The sequence below is a fragment of the Gopherus evgoodei genome, chromosome 2 (assembly GCF_007399415.2).
Source record: "Gopherus evgoodei ecotype Sinaloan lineage chromosome 2, rGopEvg1_v1.p, whole genome shotgun sequence".
Classification (NCBI taxonomy): Eukaryota; Metazoa; Chordata; order Testudines; family Testudinidae; genus Gopherus; species Gopherus evgoodei.
This window is the reverse complement of record NC_044323.1, coordinates 76,304,880-76,325,020: the sequence shown is the minus strand read 5'-3', so window position 1 is coordinate 76,325,020 and position 20,141 is coordinate 76,304,880. Positions and strand designations below refer to the sequence as shown.

The 20,141-nt window shown below is 40.5% G+C and overlaps 1 protein-coding gene across 1 annotated transcript in view; it reads right to left on the bottom strand.

The window, feature by feature from the left end:
* Positions 1–4,781: 4,781 nt before the first annotated feature.
* The window catches only part of CMTM7 (CKLF like MARVEL transmembrane domain containing 7), a 33,765-nt gene continuing 18,405 nt past the window's right edge, over positions 4,782–20,141 (bottom strand). Inside the window, exons 2-5 of the mRNA XM_030551014.1 lie at positions 13,844–14,017; positions 8,812–8,910; positions 7,449–7,530; positions 4,782–7,120 (exon numbers count right to left, since the gene is read on the bottom strand). Coding sequence (XP_030406874.1) covers positions 7,107–7,120; positions 7,449–7,530; positions 8,812–8,910; positions 13,844–14,017 — 369 coding nt within the window. The 3' untranslated portion in view covers positions 4,782–7,106. The remainder of the gene's footprint in view (positions 7,121–7,448; positions 7,531–8,811; positions 8,911–13,843; positions 14,018–20,141) is intronic.

Below are 20,141 nucleotides of genomic sequence, written 5' to 3'. Positions count from 1 at the left end.
GCTTTCTGTGTGGTTACCCACCCTCCAAATGTTAGAGGCTGCGTGTACGTTCGGTCAGGCCCTATGTGCTGTCAGCCCAGGACCCTGTTTTCATTGGTTACATTAATAAGCCAGCAGAGAAAGCTGCAGCAAAAGTTTGTCCACAAGAGGGCAAAAGAAATCCATCAATGAGAATTGCTTGGTATTAACTTTCAAAGTCCTTCCCTGCTGCCTTCTAGTTTTACATTAGTTTTGGTTTAACCTCACAATCCTTCTCTTGGTGAGTGTTGCTAAATACGCATACTTGATATTTTACTAGTGTGAACTGATGTCTACCCTGTAACTCTAGGCCTTTTGAAAACGAAAGGATCGGATCAATGATTTTCCAGGGAGGGTTTTCAGGCTGGGGGACTTTTTATCTTCTGCCAGGTGGAATTTTTTTTTTTTTAAATGGGATCAACTTGGGGATAGGGCCTCCGATGTCTGTAACTATTACTGCACCTTCTGTGGTTTCATTCCTCACGCTTTAGTAAAAACACAGAGGTTAGCAGAGTCACTATCTGACTTTCGTTTTGGTATAGTGATACAGCTTTTGCCATTTTCACCTTGTGACGCAGAAAAATTGCCATGACCATACAGCAGCCCTAATTACAGGGACGATGAGGTCATATGAACTAGTAATTAGTTGACTGTAGGAGGGAAACAGGACTTGTGCTGCAACAGAAAAAAACATGCCTTTTTATTTATTTTTTTAAAATTATTAAAATCAAAGTCCCAGTGTGAGGGCTGGAGGGGGGGAGAGAACTTTGGCAGGCAAGGCCTAGTGCTCTAGCACTCCTTTAGCTTGCTTTCCATCAATCACCCTCACAGCTAGACTAATGCATAGAAAATAAATAGCAAAGCAGAGCCAATTCTGTTGGGTATTTATTACCACATGGGAAAGGGCAATGACTTTTCTGTGTTGTATCAAATATGTGTGCAATGCTGCAGGTGGGGTATGCTTAGTAACTGCCATGAAGCCCCTTACTCAAACTTATCTCAAGTAGAGTACCTGGTTCATAATGTGTTCTGCAGATGGCTCAACAGTATAGACAGCTGGGTCTGGCACTCAGCTTTTTCACCAAGTATTTAATAACTGACTAGTCAGCAGCCAGAATTGCTTGTCTTTAGCATATATGCATGTACACTCAGGCTTTCTTGGACTGTTTATACAAGCATAGGCAGGACATGAAATTCACCATGGTGTACAGTTCAATCAGTGCCCATTGTGCGGACAGGACCCACGTGTGCTTTACCCCAATGTTTTCTAGCCCCATTCAGAATAGGGGGTTGGTTGCTAAAAACACCTGCCTCCTGTCTGCACTCCAGCCTCTATTGTTGCTTCCACCTGTGGTAGAACAAGAGTGGGAAGATGGCCCCAAATTCTCAAATGTAGACACCTGCATGTTTGTTTCTGAGCTGCAGTTTACCACCTGCTCTCTTATTTGCTTCAGGCTGGTAACCAAACCAATGATGTTACATCAGTGTAGCGCACCAGAGCTGTGTGTCTGCATTGCCCAGTCTGTTTGGCTGTAGGTATGCTTTGTGAGGGTGGTGGGCAGCAGAGAGCCCATGGAGGTGTTCAATCAGGCCCACAGTTCCTGAAGCAGTGGCTTATGGGAGACTTTTAGCAAGGAAATGTGGGAGCAGGGGTTTGACTTCCTGGCCCACTTACCTGGGTTTCAGGTCATATCCTCCACATGGAAGCCAGAAGTGTATTGTCTCCATTTTTATTTATAGTAATACAGCAGCAGGTGGAATTATATACACAGACCAGAAGGCAATGAGTGATTGATACTCAGTTTGAGATAAGCCCCTCCATCCTCCCCGCATGCTATATTAAACCTCATTGTCATTACACTTTACGACAATATCAAATTTTAATAAATCTCGGACTACTGGGATAAAGTGGATGCAGAGATTTGGCTGCAGGGCCTGTAAGATTCATGTGGCTGAGCAAAGGACATAATAAAAATGATAAACTTGGCTAATTTAGGTCAATTTATATTCCAGGCAGTAGGATTCTTATTCAGTAAAGTGTGTTTATGAGTCAACAAAATGATGTCCCTAGCTTAATAGGGTTTAGATCTAACTGTAAAGCACTCAGGTCTGACAAACTACTGAGCAGCACCACCCCTATAGCTTTAATTGCCACAATTTCAGCACTATGTGCTTGGTTTGGTCATGGTTCATGAAGAAGAACGCCAAGCATGAGTAGAGGACCAGAGCTGGTCTAAATTTACATTGCCACAGCTACGTCTCAGTGTGAAAAATCCACATGCCTCAGAGCACGGAGCTGTCAGCCCAACCCCTGCTGTAGACAGCCCTAGTTAGATAGAATTCCTCTGTCAACCTACCTACCACCTCTTGGGGAGGTGGATTAACATGCGGTACTGCAGTAAGTGCCTGCACAGCAGGTGCACAGCTGCCAGCCTGTAGCATTTTAAGTGTAGACAGAACCTTAGAATGTCTCTTAATGATAGCCACAGCCTTTAGATAGGCATACACTATCCAGCTTCTGTTCCTGTCTGCTAAGCTCTTCTGGATCATTGATATACAGCTAACAGCAGTTGGTGATGGGTGCTCAAGGCTCAAAGAGGCCCCTCTCCATGAAAGGCCTACAGCCTTGTTAGCTTTAACGGTGCCAGGCTGTGAGACCCGAGTGAAGTGATGTGTGTAAGATAAACTGTACTAAACACACACAGGTAATCTGGTCCTTCAGTGGTTCAGCTGTTGCAGCCAAAGAAACAATTACTGACACAATAACAGTAGGAAATGTGAACCAGCCCAGGACAAAGGTTTCGTACCAAAAAAAAAAAAAAAAGTGTGATGTATTGCACATCCTAAAGAAGAGCAGGTGTACAGGACAACCAGACCCTTTTTGAACTTAATTGCTGGGGTGAATGGCCCACCTGGTTCTTGTGCTTTGGGAAGCCAGTTCCTGACCATCCTCTTGGCCAACTTACAGGTCACTGATAAGGTTTTTATTACATTGTTCCTATACAAAGGAATCCCTCACTGCTTTTCTTCAAGCACAGCTGTAACTCTGCAAGAGTGTTTTTTTAAACAAATCATCAGACTAAACATTGATAGAATAGACCAGGTTAACCACATAACAGTTCTGTACACTCAGAGCACTTTGAGTCCTTTTTGACACACTGGCGGCTTTTAGCTACACAACCTGTTCACAGATAAGTGTTTTCTCATCACGAGACAAACTGCAAAACCAATCTAAGGCCTTCTGTCCCTCCTCAAAACCAGCCCTTTGCTCGTTCCTGTCCCCCTGCAGGCTTCCTCTTGCACTTAGGCCTTGTTTGTCCCTGTCTTCCAGAGTCAGGGACACAGATACTCTTTTTCCACCTCTAAACAATAATATAGGGACCCACTTACAGCCACCAGCATAGCATGTGGGGGCACTCACTCCTCTCTGATCTCTCTCTCTGCTGCTGGCAGGTTGATGTAGCATCAGGCTCCAGCTCTGCTGCTCCTCCCTTGGGCTCCAGGCAGGCGGTAGATGTGCAGAAGGGGCAATTGTGAACTGCCAAGAAGAGGCGGCACTGGCCTGAGCATCATGCCTTACCAGTGGTTGGTGTTTGCTTTGATCTTGTGTGGAGCAGTTTCCTTCACTTCCTCCTCCTCACCCTGGCTCCTGCACTCCATCGGCCACTATTGAGCTTAAGGGCACTGGGAACCAACACAGGCTCTGAGGTGGGACCTATGCAAAGTACCCTGAGGGTGAGACCTCCACTTGATGAGAGTTCCTGATAGTTCTAAGTGAAAATATAGCCCAGTGCCCTGATATGCCTAAGAGGGACAACAGGAGACAGGCACCAAAAGAGTGTGCTAAGCTTTAACCAGAACATCAACAGCAGTGTGTACAAGCCATGCAGACTGACTGTCATCTCAAACGGTGGTATATACATCTTAGAGCAGGATGCCCCCACTTTACCTAGCTGAGTGTTGCAGTATCACCTTGATAGAGCATACAGCCTGAAGCTCCTTAAGTATAAATAGACCAGGCTGCATCTTTCCTCCTGTATGGGCTATGGAGCCTACAGGTCAAAGCAGTAAATACTTCATCTTAAGGTACGTGATTCAGCTGCAAATTGATGCCACCTTCCTCAGGCTCAGGTTACGATTCGTAACATTTTCCTTTGGCTTTAGCAGAATGTATACTCAGAAGGAAAGAGGATGTGATATATGAAAATAATGGACGAGAGAGGCTCAAAAGAAGCACTTCTCCAGCTCTATCTTGTTGCTCCTTCAGCTATGCAACAACTTGATGAGTGGCAATATTTGTTAGCATCTTCATGACCGTAGTTATGACGGGTGACAGTTAAATGAGACTCCCTGCCTGTGCTCAAGCTGGAATTCTGTAGTGAGCAATGTGTTTCTGCACCCCACTGAAAATCCTTCACTCACAGTATCTGCATCAGCTACCATTGTCTGGTATCACCTCTGGAATTCTCCTAGCTTTCTTTGTCAGAGGCAGCATGCTAACTACACTCGCATAGTGATTTGCTCTTGGAGGGTGCATGTTTGACACATTAATCTGCTGCTCCTCCTCTCAGCCCTTTTTTGAAGAATGTTTCTCAACTGCTTTTACAGAACACATGCAACCGCTATTTGAAAGGTGGGCAATGAAAAACTGAACAATTTTAAAGCAATTAAAAGGAGAATTAAGCTGTCACAAACTGCATAGGCATCCTCTAACCACATAGGCTCATTCTCAAGCCATAATCTTCTACAAGACAAATGTATCATTCATTTTTAAACACTTGTATTCAATATTATACAGCAAATTCACAGCATTTTGTTCTGCATACAGATGCAAGCCAAAGGGTGAGTTTCCATTAGTTCTCCAGAAAACACATTTCAATCCATCACAGAATGATATCCAGCAATGCTATGGCCTTTAGGGTGCATTGAACTCCTAGTTGGGGATTTTTTCAACTTGTGGCAGGGGGAGGTGTCACCAATGGAAATGCAGCACAGGGATCAGTGACACGATTGCAGTATGGAGGAAAGCTGTCTGAATAGACTGAGAGCTGTGGGAACCTTCTTTGTTCTGAGAGATCTCAGCTTCTTGTTAGAACTCTTGGCTAATTGCTGCTTGCCTTCAGGCTATTCTGCTTGGCTACTATGGTCAGTGAGGATGTGGAAGCTGCATATGTAGGACAGCGTGTAGCTGGCTTTGCTGTGTCAGAAGTCCATTTCCATGTGGCTGGGTGAGAGAGAGGGCCTGGGGAATGTCACAGTAACTGAGTGAACATTCCCTTGACAGGAGGGGAATGTATACCACTACTATTACATACTCATCTTCTGGGCCTGGAAGAAATCTGTCCTTAAACCTCTGAGGCCCTAATCCAAATCATGTTCAGTGACCAGCCACCAAAAGTAAAATTACTCAGAGGGGCTTAGTCAGGGAACGAGTATCATCACACAGAGCATCAGCCCTGGTGTTGGCATTTTCAGCAGAGCAGGCACAGAGAATGAATTCCTCTCAGACCTGCCCAGTCATGGCTGAGGTAGACTGGCAGGGCACAGCAAGGAAGCATGTGCCCTTCCTACCTGGGGGTTGTAGATAAATAGGGGATTATGTTCTCCTGAGCAGCAGCACTATTCCTGAGCATTAAATTCACACAATTTAAAAAAGACATCCTATCTGCAGTGAACAGAACAAATACCAGACCCAGCTGTAAGGCACAAAGACAGGCCAGAATGGGATGTTGTTAAAAATCTGTAACATTTAAGGCACATTTACCCCTGGCTGTTTCATGAGCCAGATTTACACTAGAATAATTTTCTAATACAAATATCAAAATTAGATCAGTCACAATTTCATTTACAAACTCGGGAACAGGAGAGCTCTGCCACACTTCCCCTTTTCTTGAAAAGGGCTCTGGGAGTTTCTGGCTCTGCGGCGACAGATTAGGAAAAGGGCAGGGTAGGGGAGCTCTGAATTTGCTCATCTCCAGAACTGCAGAGGGGGATAGAAAAAGATAATTAGGTTGCATTAGCTGACACCGTTTCCCTCTTCCTGCTCTGAAACCGCACTTTAGGAGGAATCCAGGAACGGCCACACTAGACACAGTGTCCCTGAAAGAACAGCTCTAACAGAGCAAAGGTAAGGGGCATCCATACAGATTGTAGGTTAAGTAGGAGGAGCCAGATGGTTCTACTCTAGGGGAAATGCACATAGGCACGCGCACACACACTCCCTCACGAGAGAATAATTTCTGGGAAACTCAAGAGTTTCCCTCTCCATGGGTTATTTCTGTGGAACAGAGAGAATGAAAATATGCAAATACATATATATGAGGAGGAAAGCAACAGACTTAGTGCACCACTAAGCATATGTTCTTCCATACCTATTGTACAGTACAGAGAAAAGAGTTTTCAGGGGGGTTATAAATGATCGTATATTAAAAATGTAGGAACAGAATTAATTATTTTGGCATCTAGAAAACTCAGTTTACATTTGCGATTAGAAGGGAGCATTCACAGTGAGTTGTCCAAGACATAGTTCCTGAAAAAGTATTTTCTGATGCTGGCCAAACAGCTGTAAAAATATCAATGACAATGAAAGAGAAAGTAAAAGAGAGCTTAAGGCAAGTTTCCCAGGCACAGACTGGTGTGCAAGAGTTGCTTTGTTAAAGGAATTATCCTTGAAGATTAATAATCAAAGGTGAATTTGCAGAATTTCCCTTCTGCAAATGCATGGAGGAAATCAGAATTAATCTTTCCATCTTTAAAATTATACAAATCCTAATTAAACAACTCTCCAAAGGAGGTTTGAATATTCTCACTGCACGTAACTGGGAGCCACAGACCAGCTCATGAGACAGAAAGAGCACTTCTCTAAAGCTCAGAAAAAACAATTTCTCCATCAAACAGTTTTGACACCAAATTCTTTGATTCCAACGTTGGTTGTTTCTCTCTTTGCATAAGATGTTCAAGTAAATCTTCAAATCTACTGTATATAATCCAATCACACAAATGTCAACTCTCTCCTCATGGCACATGGTGGACCCTCTTCTTTGATATCCCTTTTAGAAAGGCACAAACATCTTGCAGTGGCCAAACAGTCATACAGCTGCATCTTTAAAAAGGAAGTCAGAGTCAGTTTGGTTTGCCACAGGCAAATTAATTTATTTGATTAAAAAACATGCAGGAAGCCACTATGAACTCTTTTTGGGGGTACAAGGAAATGGAGTATTCACTGATTATTACATGTAGGTTATGTTGTTGTTATTGTTAGCTGTTAATAAGTTACTGTGTCAACTGACAATGCTAAAGTACTGTGTTGTCAATATATTGGGCTACATGATACAGAACATTAGTAAATCCTTCCATACAAACTCTGCCATGGAAAATGTAAATATTCCATCTGTGACGTATTCTGCCTAGTATTAACATTTGATACTTACCTGTTGACTGAGTAATACATGAGATCTTGTAGGATAACCATATGCTCAAAGCGCAAAGGAATGTAGCTAAGAAACCAAACGTCTGTTAAAAGAAACGGTATATGTAAAAAGAACGTATCTTCAGTTAACAACACTGTAGAGAGTCCCATGCATTCAAATTCCATAATTATTTATTCATTGATGGAGAAATTCCCCCCCCATACCCCTCACTGTGCCTTCATGAAGCATATGAATCACTTAAGCCCGCAAATTAGAGTTTACAAAGGCTTTAAATGGTACATAGATCGCCTGCAGGATCTCTGTACACAAGTGAATTTAACCCTGTGCACCCAAAAGTGTGCTGAATGCTTATACCTCCTAAGTACTTAAAAACAGAAACAAACAACAATCTCGCTCTTTTTTCCTTTGCTGCCTGGAGCTTGATTCATTTTTAAGATTTCTATAATGTGTGAAAATGTAAATCATTTACTCAAGGGAAAGCTGAGTCAAAGAGATGAGCTGTACGTTTAGGCCCAGAGCTTCAAAAATATTTAGGAACCTAAATATCTCTGAGGATCTGGGCCTTGGTGAAGTGAGTTTCACAGTCTAATTCCCATATATCGGAGCCTCCCCCAATCAGTCCCTTTGGAAGTACATGACTGGGGATGCAGAGGTGACTTCAGAGGTAGCTAGGGCCAGTCCCATGGTGGGCTTTAGTTCTCACGACACAGACCTTGAACTGGACTTTGTTAAGTGGGGAGCAAATGCAAAGAGCAGAGCACTGAGATGATGTGCTCATGATAAGTTTTGTTGCTCAACTGACAAACTGCCGTGTTTTGTAGTGAAGTAAAGTTACTTAATCCTTCACCAAAACCAACTGGCTCTTTGCGTTTTGCAGCAGCTAGAGCCTTGTGTTTTACCTCTTTAACATGTCTCATCTCCCCCAATACAGGGAACTGGAATCCCACAGTAATCAATTTTCTTTTATCAGAGGGGTGGCAGTATTAGTCTGGATGTGTAAAAGCAGCAAAGAGTCCTGTGGCACCTTACAGACTAACAGATGTATTGGAGCATGAGCTTTCGTGGGTGAATACCTACTTCGTCATGCATCCGACGAAGTGGGTGTTCACTCACGAAAGCTCATGCTCCAATACGTCTGTTAGTCTATAAGGTCCCACAGGACTCTTTGCTGCTTTTACAATTTTCTTTTGTGTAGTTATGGTATGTTCATTGAAACAAGCCAAAAGACAGTACACCCACCAAGACCAAACAAGACAGGATTGTAAAGAAAATAAAGCTTCAAGCAATGAATTCCTAATGCATAGTAAACAAAGTAACAAAGTATCAGGACTAGCAAACACTGTGATCTAACAAACAGCCTTACCACTCCAGCTACGAGTCCTGCTGAATTATAGCTCTTCGACGTTGCCACAATACAGGCAATGAGAAGCAGGAGCGTACCAATTAAATAATGGAGAAGTTCCTGAAAATACAAACATAGCACAGTTTAGAAGGGAAACTTATCAGAAAAGCATTTAAATAAACCAACAAGCAGGTAGACAAAAGGCAGGCTGGCTGTGGTAGCATGTTTCAGAGCAGCTCAGCAGGGGGAAGGAAACAGAATTAGATTTCAGGATGTGGTTGGTCAGATGTGTAGAGGTAAACAGAACAACCTTTCTCCCCCCCCCCCCACCCCATAAGGTCTTTCTTTAACAGAGCTAAATTTTGTTTGATCTATAAGCAAACACAACTGAATGTAGGAGAGGACCCATAAAACCAGACACTCACCTTCCAAACAAACAAGTTTCCACATATCTAATGTCAAGTTTCCAAAGAATCTCTCCAGCAGAGTGTACATTGTATGTAGAAGAGCAGCTAAATGCTGGAGCTAGTTGAAACACTTTTTATGACAGCCTCCTAGCCCCCACTCATTTTTGTCAGAAGTGAAGCATTTTGCAGGAAAATTTCAATGGCATTTTAGATGAGAAAAAGTTAAAACAAGTCATATCACCTTTCTCACTATGAACAATGTCAGAATATTTAATTTTGATAAGGTACAATGATTTGTTTTAACTCTACTGTTTCAATTAATTTCACTTGGGCTTTTATATTATATTAAAATATTACTTTTATTATAATATATACACAATATATTTTAACATATATCCATATGGTTTATATTATAATGTTTTATCATTATCTAAACAATTAGATAGTATCAAAACAAAATGTTGTGATAATTTTGAACCTATACTTATCAGAATTTTTTTTTGCTGGAAATTTCAGCTTTTAATGCCAATTCAGAACAAAAACATTTAAAAAATGTTAGAATTTCCCATAGGATGGAAATTTCAGTTTCTCTTTACACTTTTCTCAAGCCCTGAACATATGTGAAATCTCATTCACTTCACAAACACAGAAAAACAATCCTCCCAGCTCTGCTCCTCTATATCAGTACTGCAAACTGTCATGCTGCTATTTGTGCCTTTTCCTCCTTCTTCCATTATACCTTAGCTTCTTTGAACTCCTGATCACTATTTATGAGTTCTGTGGAGCAGAAGTGGATTCTTTCTGGAGATTGGAACATGTGCAACTGTATTTTGGAGGAAAATTATTCTTCTTTAGGAGTCTCTCTCTTCCTGGCTGAAGGAACTAAATCATGTTCAGGAAATGGCAGCGAACAAAATCTAATATGCTTCCCCCAACACACAATTTTTTAAACAAAAAGCTAAGATATGAAAATGCATGCAGTCTTTTAATCAGGTGATCTATGTGCAACAGAACATGATATTTTGAGAGGACACTGGTTATAATGAGAGATAAGCCCAAGTGACAATATTTGGATCAGGATTTTAAGCACTTCCCATGTATGAAGGGTTTCAATCCAGCAGTTTGGTTTGGTTCATTGTAAAAACCATGGGCCATCTGCAAGATTTGGAGGTCAGTCTAGATTTTAAATCCCCATGAAGTTTGGGGGCTATACAGATGCAGAATTTAGGTTCAGGTCCTTCTGTAATCACAATACTGAGAGACAGAGAAATTAAACATGAACTTTGGCCTACACTTTCAAAATTCTCTAGTAACTTTTACCAGTCAGTTCTGGGTACTCAACTGGTGACTGACTCAGCTGGTTTTCAGATAAGGGGTTCTCAGAACTTGCAAGGGAATCAGTCTCCTTTAAGGTGTTTCAAATTGGACACCCACAAATTGGGTCACCCAAAGTCACTAGTCACTTTTGAACATTTAGGTTGAACTGGTCTCTCATATAATCCACACCTGTAATATTTATCTTTAGACATAAACAGAGGAGGCCTGAATAGTTGGGAGGTGCATTTTTTTTTGGGGGGGGAGGGAGGATTGGGGAAGGATTGCAATTCTAAATATATTCTTTAATAAAAAGAGGGGGAAGATGTAAAATTAATGCTGATCTACAATAAGAAAGGAGTATGGGCACATTCCTTAATCTGACATCAGTCTAGCGAATTATGTATAGAGTCTGCATCAAAAACAGTCTAACTACTTCTTTAATTTCAACATTTCCTGGCAGGATTTTCCCCCTTTTAATTCATTCTGAGACAGATTAATATGTCATTAGGCATAATGAAGGCATGTTGTAACAGAGTGGCAAGATCTAGGATCTCGCACAAGGATACGGGACTCATCTGTTGATTGACCTGCTAGTGAGAGTTAGAGCCCTGTGTAAAGCTGCTAAGTAAGTTCCGCTGACTCACTGCAGTTTGTACAGTGTGTTAATTCCACCAGGATAAAAGAGGTGGACATGACCCTCTGCCATGGAAAACCAAGAGATGAGACAGGAACATCCTACAGGAAATCCTAGGAATGGCCAGACGGTGGGGTGGGGTGGGGTGGGGAAAGTTGAGGGCTATATTTGACTTGGTACGGCATGGTAGACTATTTGGAACAGGGTGGAGTACATGAATTCTAATTCAGTGATGAGGTAGTGTAACTAGTTCCTAGTCATGCAGTTGTAACTTAACCTCCCCAATTCCCCATTACTCTGTATCTTCTCCAGTTGCTAACACCTGTGCAAAGTGGATGGAAAATGCTACCATTCTGATCTAATGGTATTTTGTACCAATTTTTCACAATCAGATCAGCAGTGAAAAATCAGGCCTGTAACTGTCCAGTGTAATGAACATGAGAGGAAAGATGCAAGTGCCACATCTACAAAGACTAATAAAAGTTATATCAAAGTAGAAACAGGCTAAATACTTTGAAAAAAACTTGAAGTCTTGCCTAGATTTTCTCCAGAAATTAACATTATAAGAATGCAAGATCCCTCTGTAATACTCAATATACAGACTAAAAGGGCCAAATTCTCATGTGAGGTAGCAGTAGATATACATTTGATTTGGCATTTCAGTGGATACCTAACAATCTCCGAGGAGCGCTTGCCTATATTTAACAATAGATCTAAGAATTTCTAATAGGATTGTTTTCACATAAGTGTTGTGTTATATGTAGTCACCAAATAATCACAACTGTGGTATTTAGCTTTGTGTTTCGTTTGCATTTATCTTCAATTTGTGGAGTGTGAAAACCAAAGCGATGTATAACATCGAATGCGGACTCCACTATATAATGGGTGAAATCCTGGCTCCACTGAAGTCAGTGGAAAAATTGCCACTGATTTCAATTTCACAAGCTATTCACTGTCAGTCAGTATATGTAATACAAGCTTACAGCTTTTTCCTGTTTGCATTAACCAAGTACAAAATATCAGGTCATACTCAGAGAGTTCAACATGAGCCCCAGCTGCAAAATTCAGATCTGAATTTTGCCTATCTTGTAATATGCAGGCAATGGATCCAAGATTTGACCAGTTATTAAGGTTGTGGCCATCTGGAAAATTCAGATTTCAAACATCTTGTAAACATGAGGATCTGCAAACCTGGGGTTTTGGATGTGGCTCATGATTGCTACAGACTGGTGATCCATTCATTTGTTATGCTACATTTCATAAACACAGCAATTCCTGATAAAACAACAACAAATAATAATGAACCTGCACCAATAACCAACAGCACGTTACTTTGGGGGAGGAAGAGTGCATAACATAACACATCAATAGTATGGAGGATTTTGAAGAAAGGAGAATTATTAGAGGGAAATAAAGCAAAGAGGAAAATAGCTAGTGAAAGGCAATGATGGCATAAGAAATAATCCCACGGAATAACTGTCTTTCTGATGTGAAGCTTTCCTCTTCCCATAGCTGCAGGCATGGTCGGTAGAGCTGGTCAGACACTGTCACTACTCACAATCTGATGGAATTTTTCATAGAAATTTCAAGTTTTGATGAAAAACGTCGAAAGACATTTTCCTGAAAATTACACCCCAGTTGTCAGACAGCTCTGCAGAGGAGTTGCTACCACTTTTCAGAGTAAGGTGAAAAAAAACAGAAAAGTTTGTAACTGGCATGCAATCCATGTGGCAGAATGGTCCGATCTGGGTTCAGCTCTGATACTAATGTGTGTGAGATCTGGGGCAAGTCACGTAACCAGTCTGGACCTCAGCTTATCTTTCTCTATAACAGAGATAATGAGGCTCACCAGCTTTGCAGATGTCTGTGGATGAAGACTGGTATAGAAGTGTATTATGATGATAATGACGATTATGGTGCACTTGTCCCCTTACCCTATCTTCTGTGAGTGTCATCAATCCCTCCAGTGCTTGAGATCAACAGCAGAAAAAGCAGTGCAGCTCAGCAGTTGGAAGCACAAGTAACAGGATAGTAACTATGCAAGTTGCTGAGATAAATCTTGCCAAGGAACAAGGAAGAATTGGAGATCAGCTCCAAAAAGACCACATAGTTTAGAAGATGTTTTAAAACCAGAAACAAATGCACAGTAAATACCAAAGAAACACAAACCCCCCTAAACCCAGAGATTTTTTTTCAGCATGTCTTAAAATGGGCAATCTGTAGCTTGTCAATTGCTCTGCCCTCCAGGAAGTAAAGCTTCCTTATCCCATGAGACGGGCTCCACAGCATCTGTATACAGGACAACAATTATGCATGTGTTTAACTTTCACTCATCCTTAACTTTAAAATGTTTCTTGACTCAGTGCCCATCTGCTAAATGCTAACTTAAGAAGAGCACAGGACATGAAGATCTCTAATTTTCTTTCATCTGCATCAAAGTAACTCTGTTGCCTTCAAATAAGTTAGTTCCAATGTATACTGGTGTAAGGGGGAGTAGAATCAGGCTCAAGGAATGTGGGAGAGTGCCAGCATGCTCCAGTTCAGCAGGCAGGATGAAAGATGAAGTGATTGGTCAAAGGATTCATGAAGGACAGGAAGAGAGGGAAACAGAGAAAACCACAAGTAACCAGATAGAGTAACTAAAGAAGTTAGTGTGTGAGAGGTGCGGGGTAGCAATCCCACCAATGTTACTTACCGCAAGTGGCCAACTAATACAGGTGAGCATTCGGTACGCTCTGAAAAGGTAGACAAAATAAAAGACAAGAATCATAATCAAGTCACACATGGTGACAATTTCAAAGTAGATGGATGCACTGTAATTTGTCCACGCTGAATTCTTTACACAGATGAATCCAATCAACAGTGATATCTGAAAGACAGAATAAGAATAATACATTTTATTTAGCAACTCCTGGGTGCTCAGAGTGCTGTACAGACTATGAAGAAAAATTCAAATACATACATCATTTAAAAATCAAGCAGGTAAAATGCACTGTAGATGGGCCCAGTACAGACAGAAGGAGGAAGTGATGAGCACAGAACCAACAGTGAGGATAATAAAAACCCCTTTGAAATAAATATCTTGAGATAATTTTTAAAAGCGTAGAGACAAATGTCAGAAGCGAGCAAGTTCCACACTGCAACACCCCACCATTAGTAACAGTGCTGCCACTAGCCAGGGGATCCCTAACAGGTGGAGAGGTCTCAGAGTGTCGTGAATAACCAGAAAGAGATCCCAAATACAGACAGGCTGTAACATTTTCAAAATGCTCTCAGTGACTGGGGTGCCTAAATCCCATTAGCTTTCACAGGGTTTTAGGCACGTAAGTGCTTTTGAAAACATTACTCAGGGCCTAAACTGTTAAAGGTTATAAAAACCGAGGCCCTCAGCCTGCAAGTACTCATATGCGTATTCTTATTCATGTGATTGCATTCGTTGGGACTTTTCACGTACACAGTCTGAGGAGATGCCTCCAATACGGCCAAACTAAAATCAATTTATCTCTTTACCACTAGCCAAAGGAAAGAATGTAGGATGCACGTAATATGAAAAAGAATATAAAAAAGTAGAGGAATTTTATAGTTTGTCCCATCACCTGTGAACTACATATAACTGTCACATTTTGATATGAATATCAAGTAGCTTGTACTCACTGTGGTTTAATGTCCTGTGCAGACTTACAAATGACTTGACTTAAAAAAAAAAGAAAGAAAGAAGAAAGAAAAAAGAAACAGCTACGGTTATTTGCCTACTTATTCCTATGGCCATGGCTACACTGGCACTTTACAGCACTGCAACTTTCGCGCTCAGGGGTGTGAAAAAACACCCCCCTGAGCGCTGCAAGATACAGCGCTGTAAAGCCTCAGTGTAATCAGTGCTGCAGCAAGTTACACCCGTAAGGGATGTGGTTTACGTGCAGCGCTGGGAGAGCTCTCTCCCAGCGCTGGCGCTCCGACTACACTCACACTTCAAAGCGCTGCCGCAGCAGCACTTTGAAATTTCAAGTGTAGCCATACCCTAAGGCTGCTTCTAGCCAGAGTAGATAAAAATCTAGGAGTTAAAAATAAATTTAAAATACTGATTTTTTTATTTAATTAAATACAGGTTTATTTTTAAAAATACACCTATTTATAGTCACATGTCAAGGCCTAATAAAATAACATTAAGCAGTACATGTTTGCTGCCAAGTTTTAAAAGAAAATCATGCCAGTGGGCTTGTGGAAGTCACTGGCTAAGCACCTGGAACCAGAGTTTGTTGAAATGCTAAACCAGCTTTTGACAGCAGTAGCCTCTTCTGCAGATGCAGACAGAATATTTTCTTATTTCAGTTTATTCAACTAGTTCAGTTCAGTGATTAGTCCATTCAAAGTTAAGAAACCAACTGGGAATTGAAGAAGCTGGAGAGCCTGTTTTCCTCTTTCAATCTATGAATAAAAACTAGATGTGAGAAGATGAGATCCACCAGTTCTAAAATCTTGAAGGACATAGTGACCAGAAACAATCACTTCAATTCACTAACTAGAGATAATATTGCCTTTGTTTAATAAATCAGTTAGTTTTAAATGCAAAAAATGTTTTGATAAGAAGAAAAAAGTTGATCAAAAATGTTATGTATCCAGCACATTTAAGGCAGATTTATGTAATAATAAAAAAAATTAAATACTTTTTTGTGCATTTCAATTGAATTTGAATTTCCATCCAAACAGAATTTGATATAAATTGCAAGTAAAAAATTAGTCACCTAGTAAATAAGAAATGCATCATTCACCACTTTCTAACACAGTAAAAATGTAAAAAGTAAGAAGCTGAATAAATGTAAGTTAAGCTCAATCGCTGCTTATACATATCGCAGGTTAGCAAAAAGATGCACCAAATTTAGTGTAAAGGCAATATTTAGTTGCAAATCAACATGTTTTAATTGTTTTTAACCAATGACAATCAACCTTTCTTCAGGAAAATAACTAAAGTACAAATGCAAAACTCAATCAAAATTAATTATGTAAGTCAAGACTTTCTACTGGCTAATTTAAATCACAATTGAAATGGGTGATTTCAATTGCTCTGATTTAAATCAGCCCACCTGCTCCTAGCTGAAAACCACCTAGAAAAACATTGTTTTCCAAAGATCAGAAGTGAGTTTAATAAGATTAATATACAAAAATGCACTACTGTTTAAATAAAAACTATAATAATAGAGTATCAAAACATCTAATATAGATTCACTCACCTAAAGAATTTTTTGTTTTATAATTAAAATTCTCAATTGAAGTGGCAGTATTAAAAATTTGATTTTTTTTTTAAATGGCAGTTTTTCATTCTGTTTTCTAAGAACATTTGTTCACCTGGCAAATCACAATCTTGATAGATAAAATAGTCTTAAAAATCCCCAAAGCTCAAAATAGGCTGAATTTATTAAATATTTATACTTAATGTACAAAATTTTGCCCTCACTTGTACCCCCGGAATCCCACTGAGCTGCACAGGAGAGCACAATTTAGACCAATCTGTCAAAACAATTCTAACCACGACATATGTCAGCATATTCTTATTATACTTATTGTTACTGTTAATTTTTTTAAGGCCTTTTCACTTTTTCAGTTCCTCTTAAGTCAGTTAAGTGCAGTAAAATACTGATTCCGCAAAATGTTCAAGAGTTTTCTATTTAACACAACATATTACTCTTTACACTGTTGCACTGTAATCCTTCAAATTTCCATTGAATTGATCCTTTATCAGAATAATTTTAAAAAGCTCAAGAGAAAACTGTAGTTCATATTCTCATCCACAAAAGACATCTGTATTTTGGAGGGAAGAGGAGGCTAAGACCTCAACTTCTCATCAACAGCAACCAAAATCTACATAAGTTAGAATCTGAAACGAAATTATACCCTTAGCCATCTCTACAGAGTGAGGACACGCTCACATAAAAGGCTAATATGTATGTATAATGCTGCTCTCTACTCAACAGAATGTCAGTTCATCCTATCGTCTACCTCAGTGGTTCTCAACCAGGGGTATGCATACTGTGGGGGTATTCAGAGGTCTTCCAGGAGGTACGTCAAGTCATCTTATTTGCTTAGTTTTACAACAGGCTCTAGAGCCCTGCTCTCTGACCCCCTCCCACCCCCCAGCTCAATAAGATTCTGGCCACTGATGTCTAGAATAGTCTGTGAAAAAGTTATTGAATTACATACACACAGATATATGTCATCACATTGAGTGTAAGGTCTTTGAGATAGCCAAGTGGACCCGACATCTGGAAGAACTGGAGAATAAAACTGAGAAACTGGGGGCATAAGAGAGAGGGGAAAGGACATGGAACTAATACCTGTAGTGTGAAGATATTAGCAGAGAACATCTGAAATCAACGATGATGCTCTCTACTAAGATTTCAAAGCAGCCAATGCAACACGAGTACAAGGCTGACTGAAGTTCCATTAGAAAAAAAGGGCTTAAACACAAACACTGATTTGCATGAGGAATCGAGTTACATAGTAAGACTTAGAAGACAGAGACTTAATGAGAAATTCTGGTGGCAGTAAGGCAGGGGAAGCTGCGAATCTGAATCTTGCAGTTAAACCATGATAAGGACAAAATTTCTGTTACCAGCCAAAGCTGAAAAAGAAATCCTTTATTCAAGTGTCAAACAGTACTTCATCCCCAGTCTCTGCCTTACTGTACAAATCAAGAAAGAAAAGCTAACCGGGATCAACCCCAGATTGTCATATCTTTTACTTGGATTTTAAGCTCATTGGGCAGGAACTGTGTTTTTTGTGCATACATAGTGCCTAGCACTACAGGGCTGGGGTCTTTAGATGCTACCATAATACAAATAATGAGAGGCCCTGGAAGAAATTACTGATTTAGCAGTCCTCTACCCTCATGGAGTAGGGGGTCCAATACAACAATTTTGTCTCCAAAATTGAGACATGACTGTTGAACAAGCAGAAAGAGAAGAATGAGCACTCCGAAGACTAGGACAGCAAAATCCATCTCTGATGTGACTCCACACAGCCCACCTATTCCATAGGTGTAAGGCAGTAGAGATTCAGGCTTAGAACCATCTGCTACAGTTCTTCAGAGTGAGTGGACATGGGATTTGAAGACAATCAACTCTCTTTTCCCAATGTCCTCCCAGATTAGAACAGAATATAAGAAACAATTCACGGAAATTCTTTCATTCTGGAGGTGCCCCACAGTGTCTCTGATAGCTGGGAGGCAGTTGCTGCAGGGCTGGACATATTTCAAGGATTGATTTTTTTTTGGGATGAATATCAGTTTAATGCCAGAAGAGATTTAAACTGGATTTCTAACAGATTTCCTAATGGGAGATTTGTAAATCATAAGCGCACTATTTCCCTGCCTACTCTACAGGAAGTATAAGGGATCAGCTACCTACTAAAGCTGTAACTGTATTTGACACAATATGTTAGTGGCTCCAAAACAGTGGATCTTGACTCTCAAATGGTGTCACATCAGCGGATAGGGTTGCAGAAATCTCAAGTGTGCAGAAAACACCATTTTGCTCTGCAGAGCAAGACCTCGCTGCATGTAGGCTGTGTGCACGTTCACACTGTGCAGCGGACACCATTTTGAGCAAAGTGGCATCCTTCAATGCTTTCCTTCAGTGCTGCTCCACACCACCCTCAAGAAAGGTCTGTGCCTAACAGGAACCACTGAACCCAATGTTAGATTTCGTATTAGCAGTTTGCCTAACTCTGGCATGAATCTATTACATATGCAGGACAAAATTTGTCTTTGATTTTTATGCTAGAAACTGAACATCTGTAGATAGTCTTGAATTTCATTAGGAGATCTGGGCTGCCATAGAGCAAATCCCAAAGAACAGTAACTTCCCCTGTAGTACTGGACTGTAAAATTCCTCATTCGGAAAAAAAAATAGCTTTCGTTCAGCTAACAGTCCCATTAAGTATTCTCTTATTGCCTGCTGAAGGACTACAATTCTTTTGACCACAGTGAGAAACAATTTTATAACCCAAGAATAAATCTGTGTAAATGCTTACAATGATCTTTCTTCAATGTTCTGTTGTATTTGATGTAATAAATAAAGCTATGGCTCAAGTAATAAAAAGCACTGACATTTTACTCTGTTAGAACATCTGGAGGGAATTCAGCTTTCTGCTGACACAGCCACTTGCAGCAATACAAACCTTGCATGGCCTAGGGTCACTAATACTGACAGAGTTCTGCTCTAAAGGTAGGTCCCACATCTAGTTTTTCCTGAACTTTAGAAACTGGGTTTCATGAATTAACCATAATGGGTTAGTTCTGGGGTTAAGAGTTCCATTTCTGTCACCATCTCACTTTAAGTCAGAAAAAGTACTTGACCCCCTAATATCTCGCAGATTTAGCCTATTAGGCTGAAATATACCTTTGCTGTCATGCCCCATGCAGTTTAAAGCACTTGTTGGGTGCTGTATTTAGTTGTGAAATTGTCAGTCTACTTTCTATTTCATTATTTTTTAAAATGTAACTTGACTACTTCTTTCCCTTCCTGGCTTCACTCCACTTTTTCCTGCTTTTCTTTCCAAGAACAGATAATGGTGCTTCTTTTCCTGTGCTGTCTGTTTCCTCTTCCTCCCACTCATTAAATTCCTCGCTCTTTCTTTCCCAGCCTGGTGTTCTGTACTCCTTCCCTTACATCTGCTGTCTCTCATTTTATCCCTCTCCAAATCTTTCTAGATATATACATATGCACCCCCCGCACCTCTCTTTTTAAAAATGTATCTCCCCACTCTCCAATCCACCAGTTTAAACATAGGGCCTAGCTAGCTGCTAAAGTTTCTAACCGAGGACTAAACATACTAGCCAAAGAATTATTTAAAAAGGTGTAGGGGGGAGCTGACACTACCTACAGGCAATCTCCAAGTGAGAAACCAACCTCCCCCGAACCAGGACATTACCACCAACAGGCTTTGTGTCTCATACCGAGATGAAACCTACTTAATAGTGCTTGTGCATTTCCAAACAT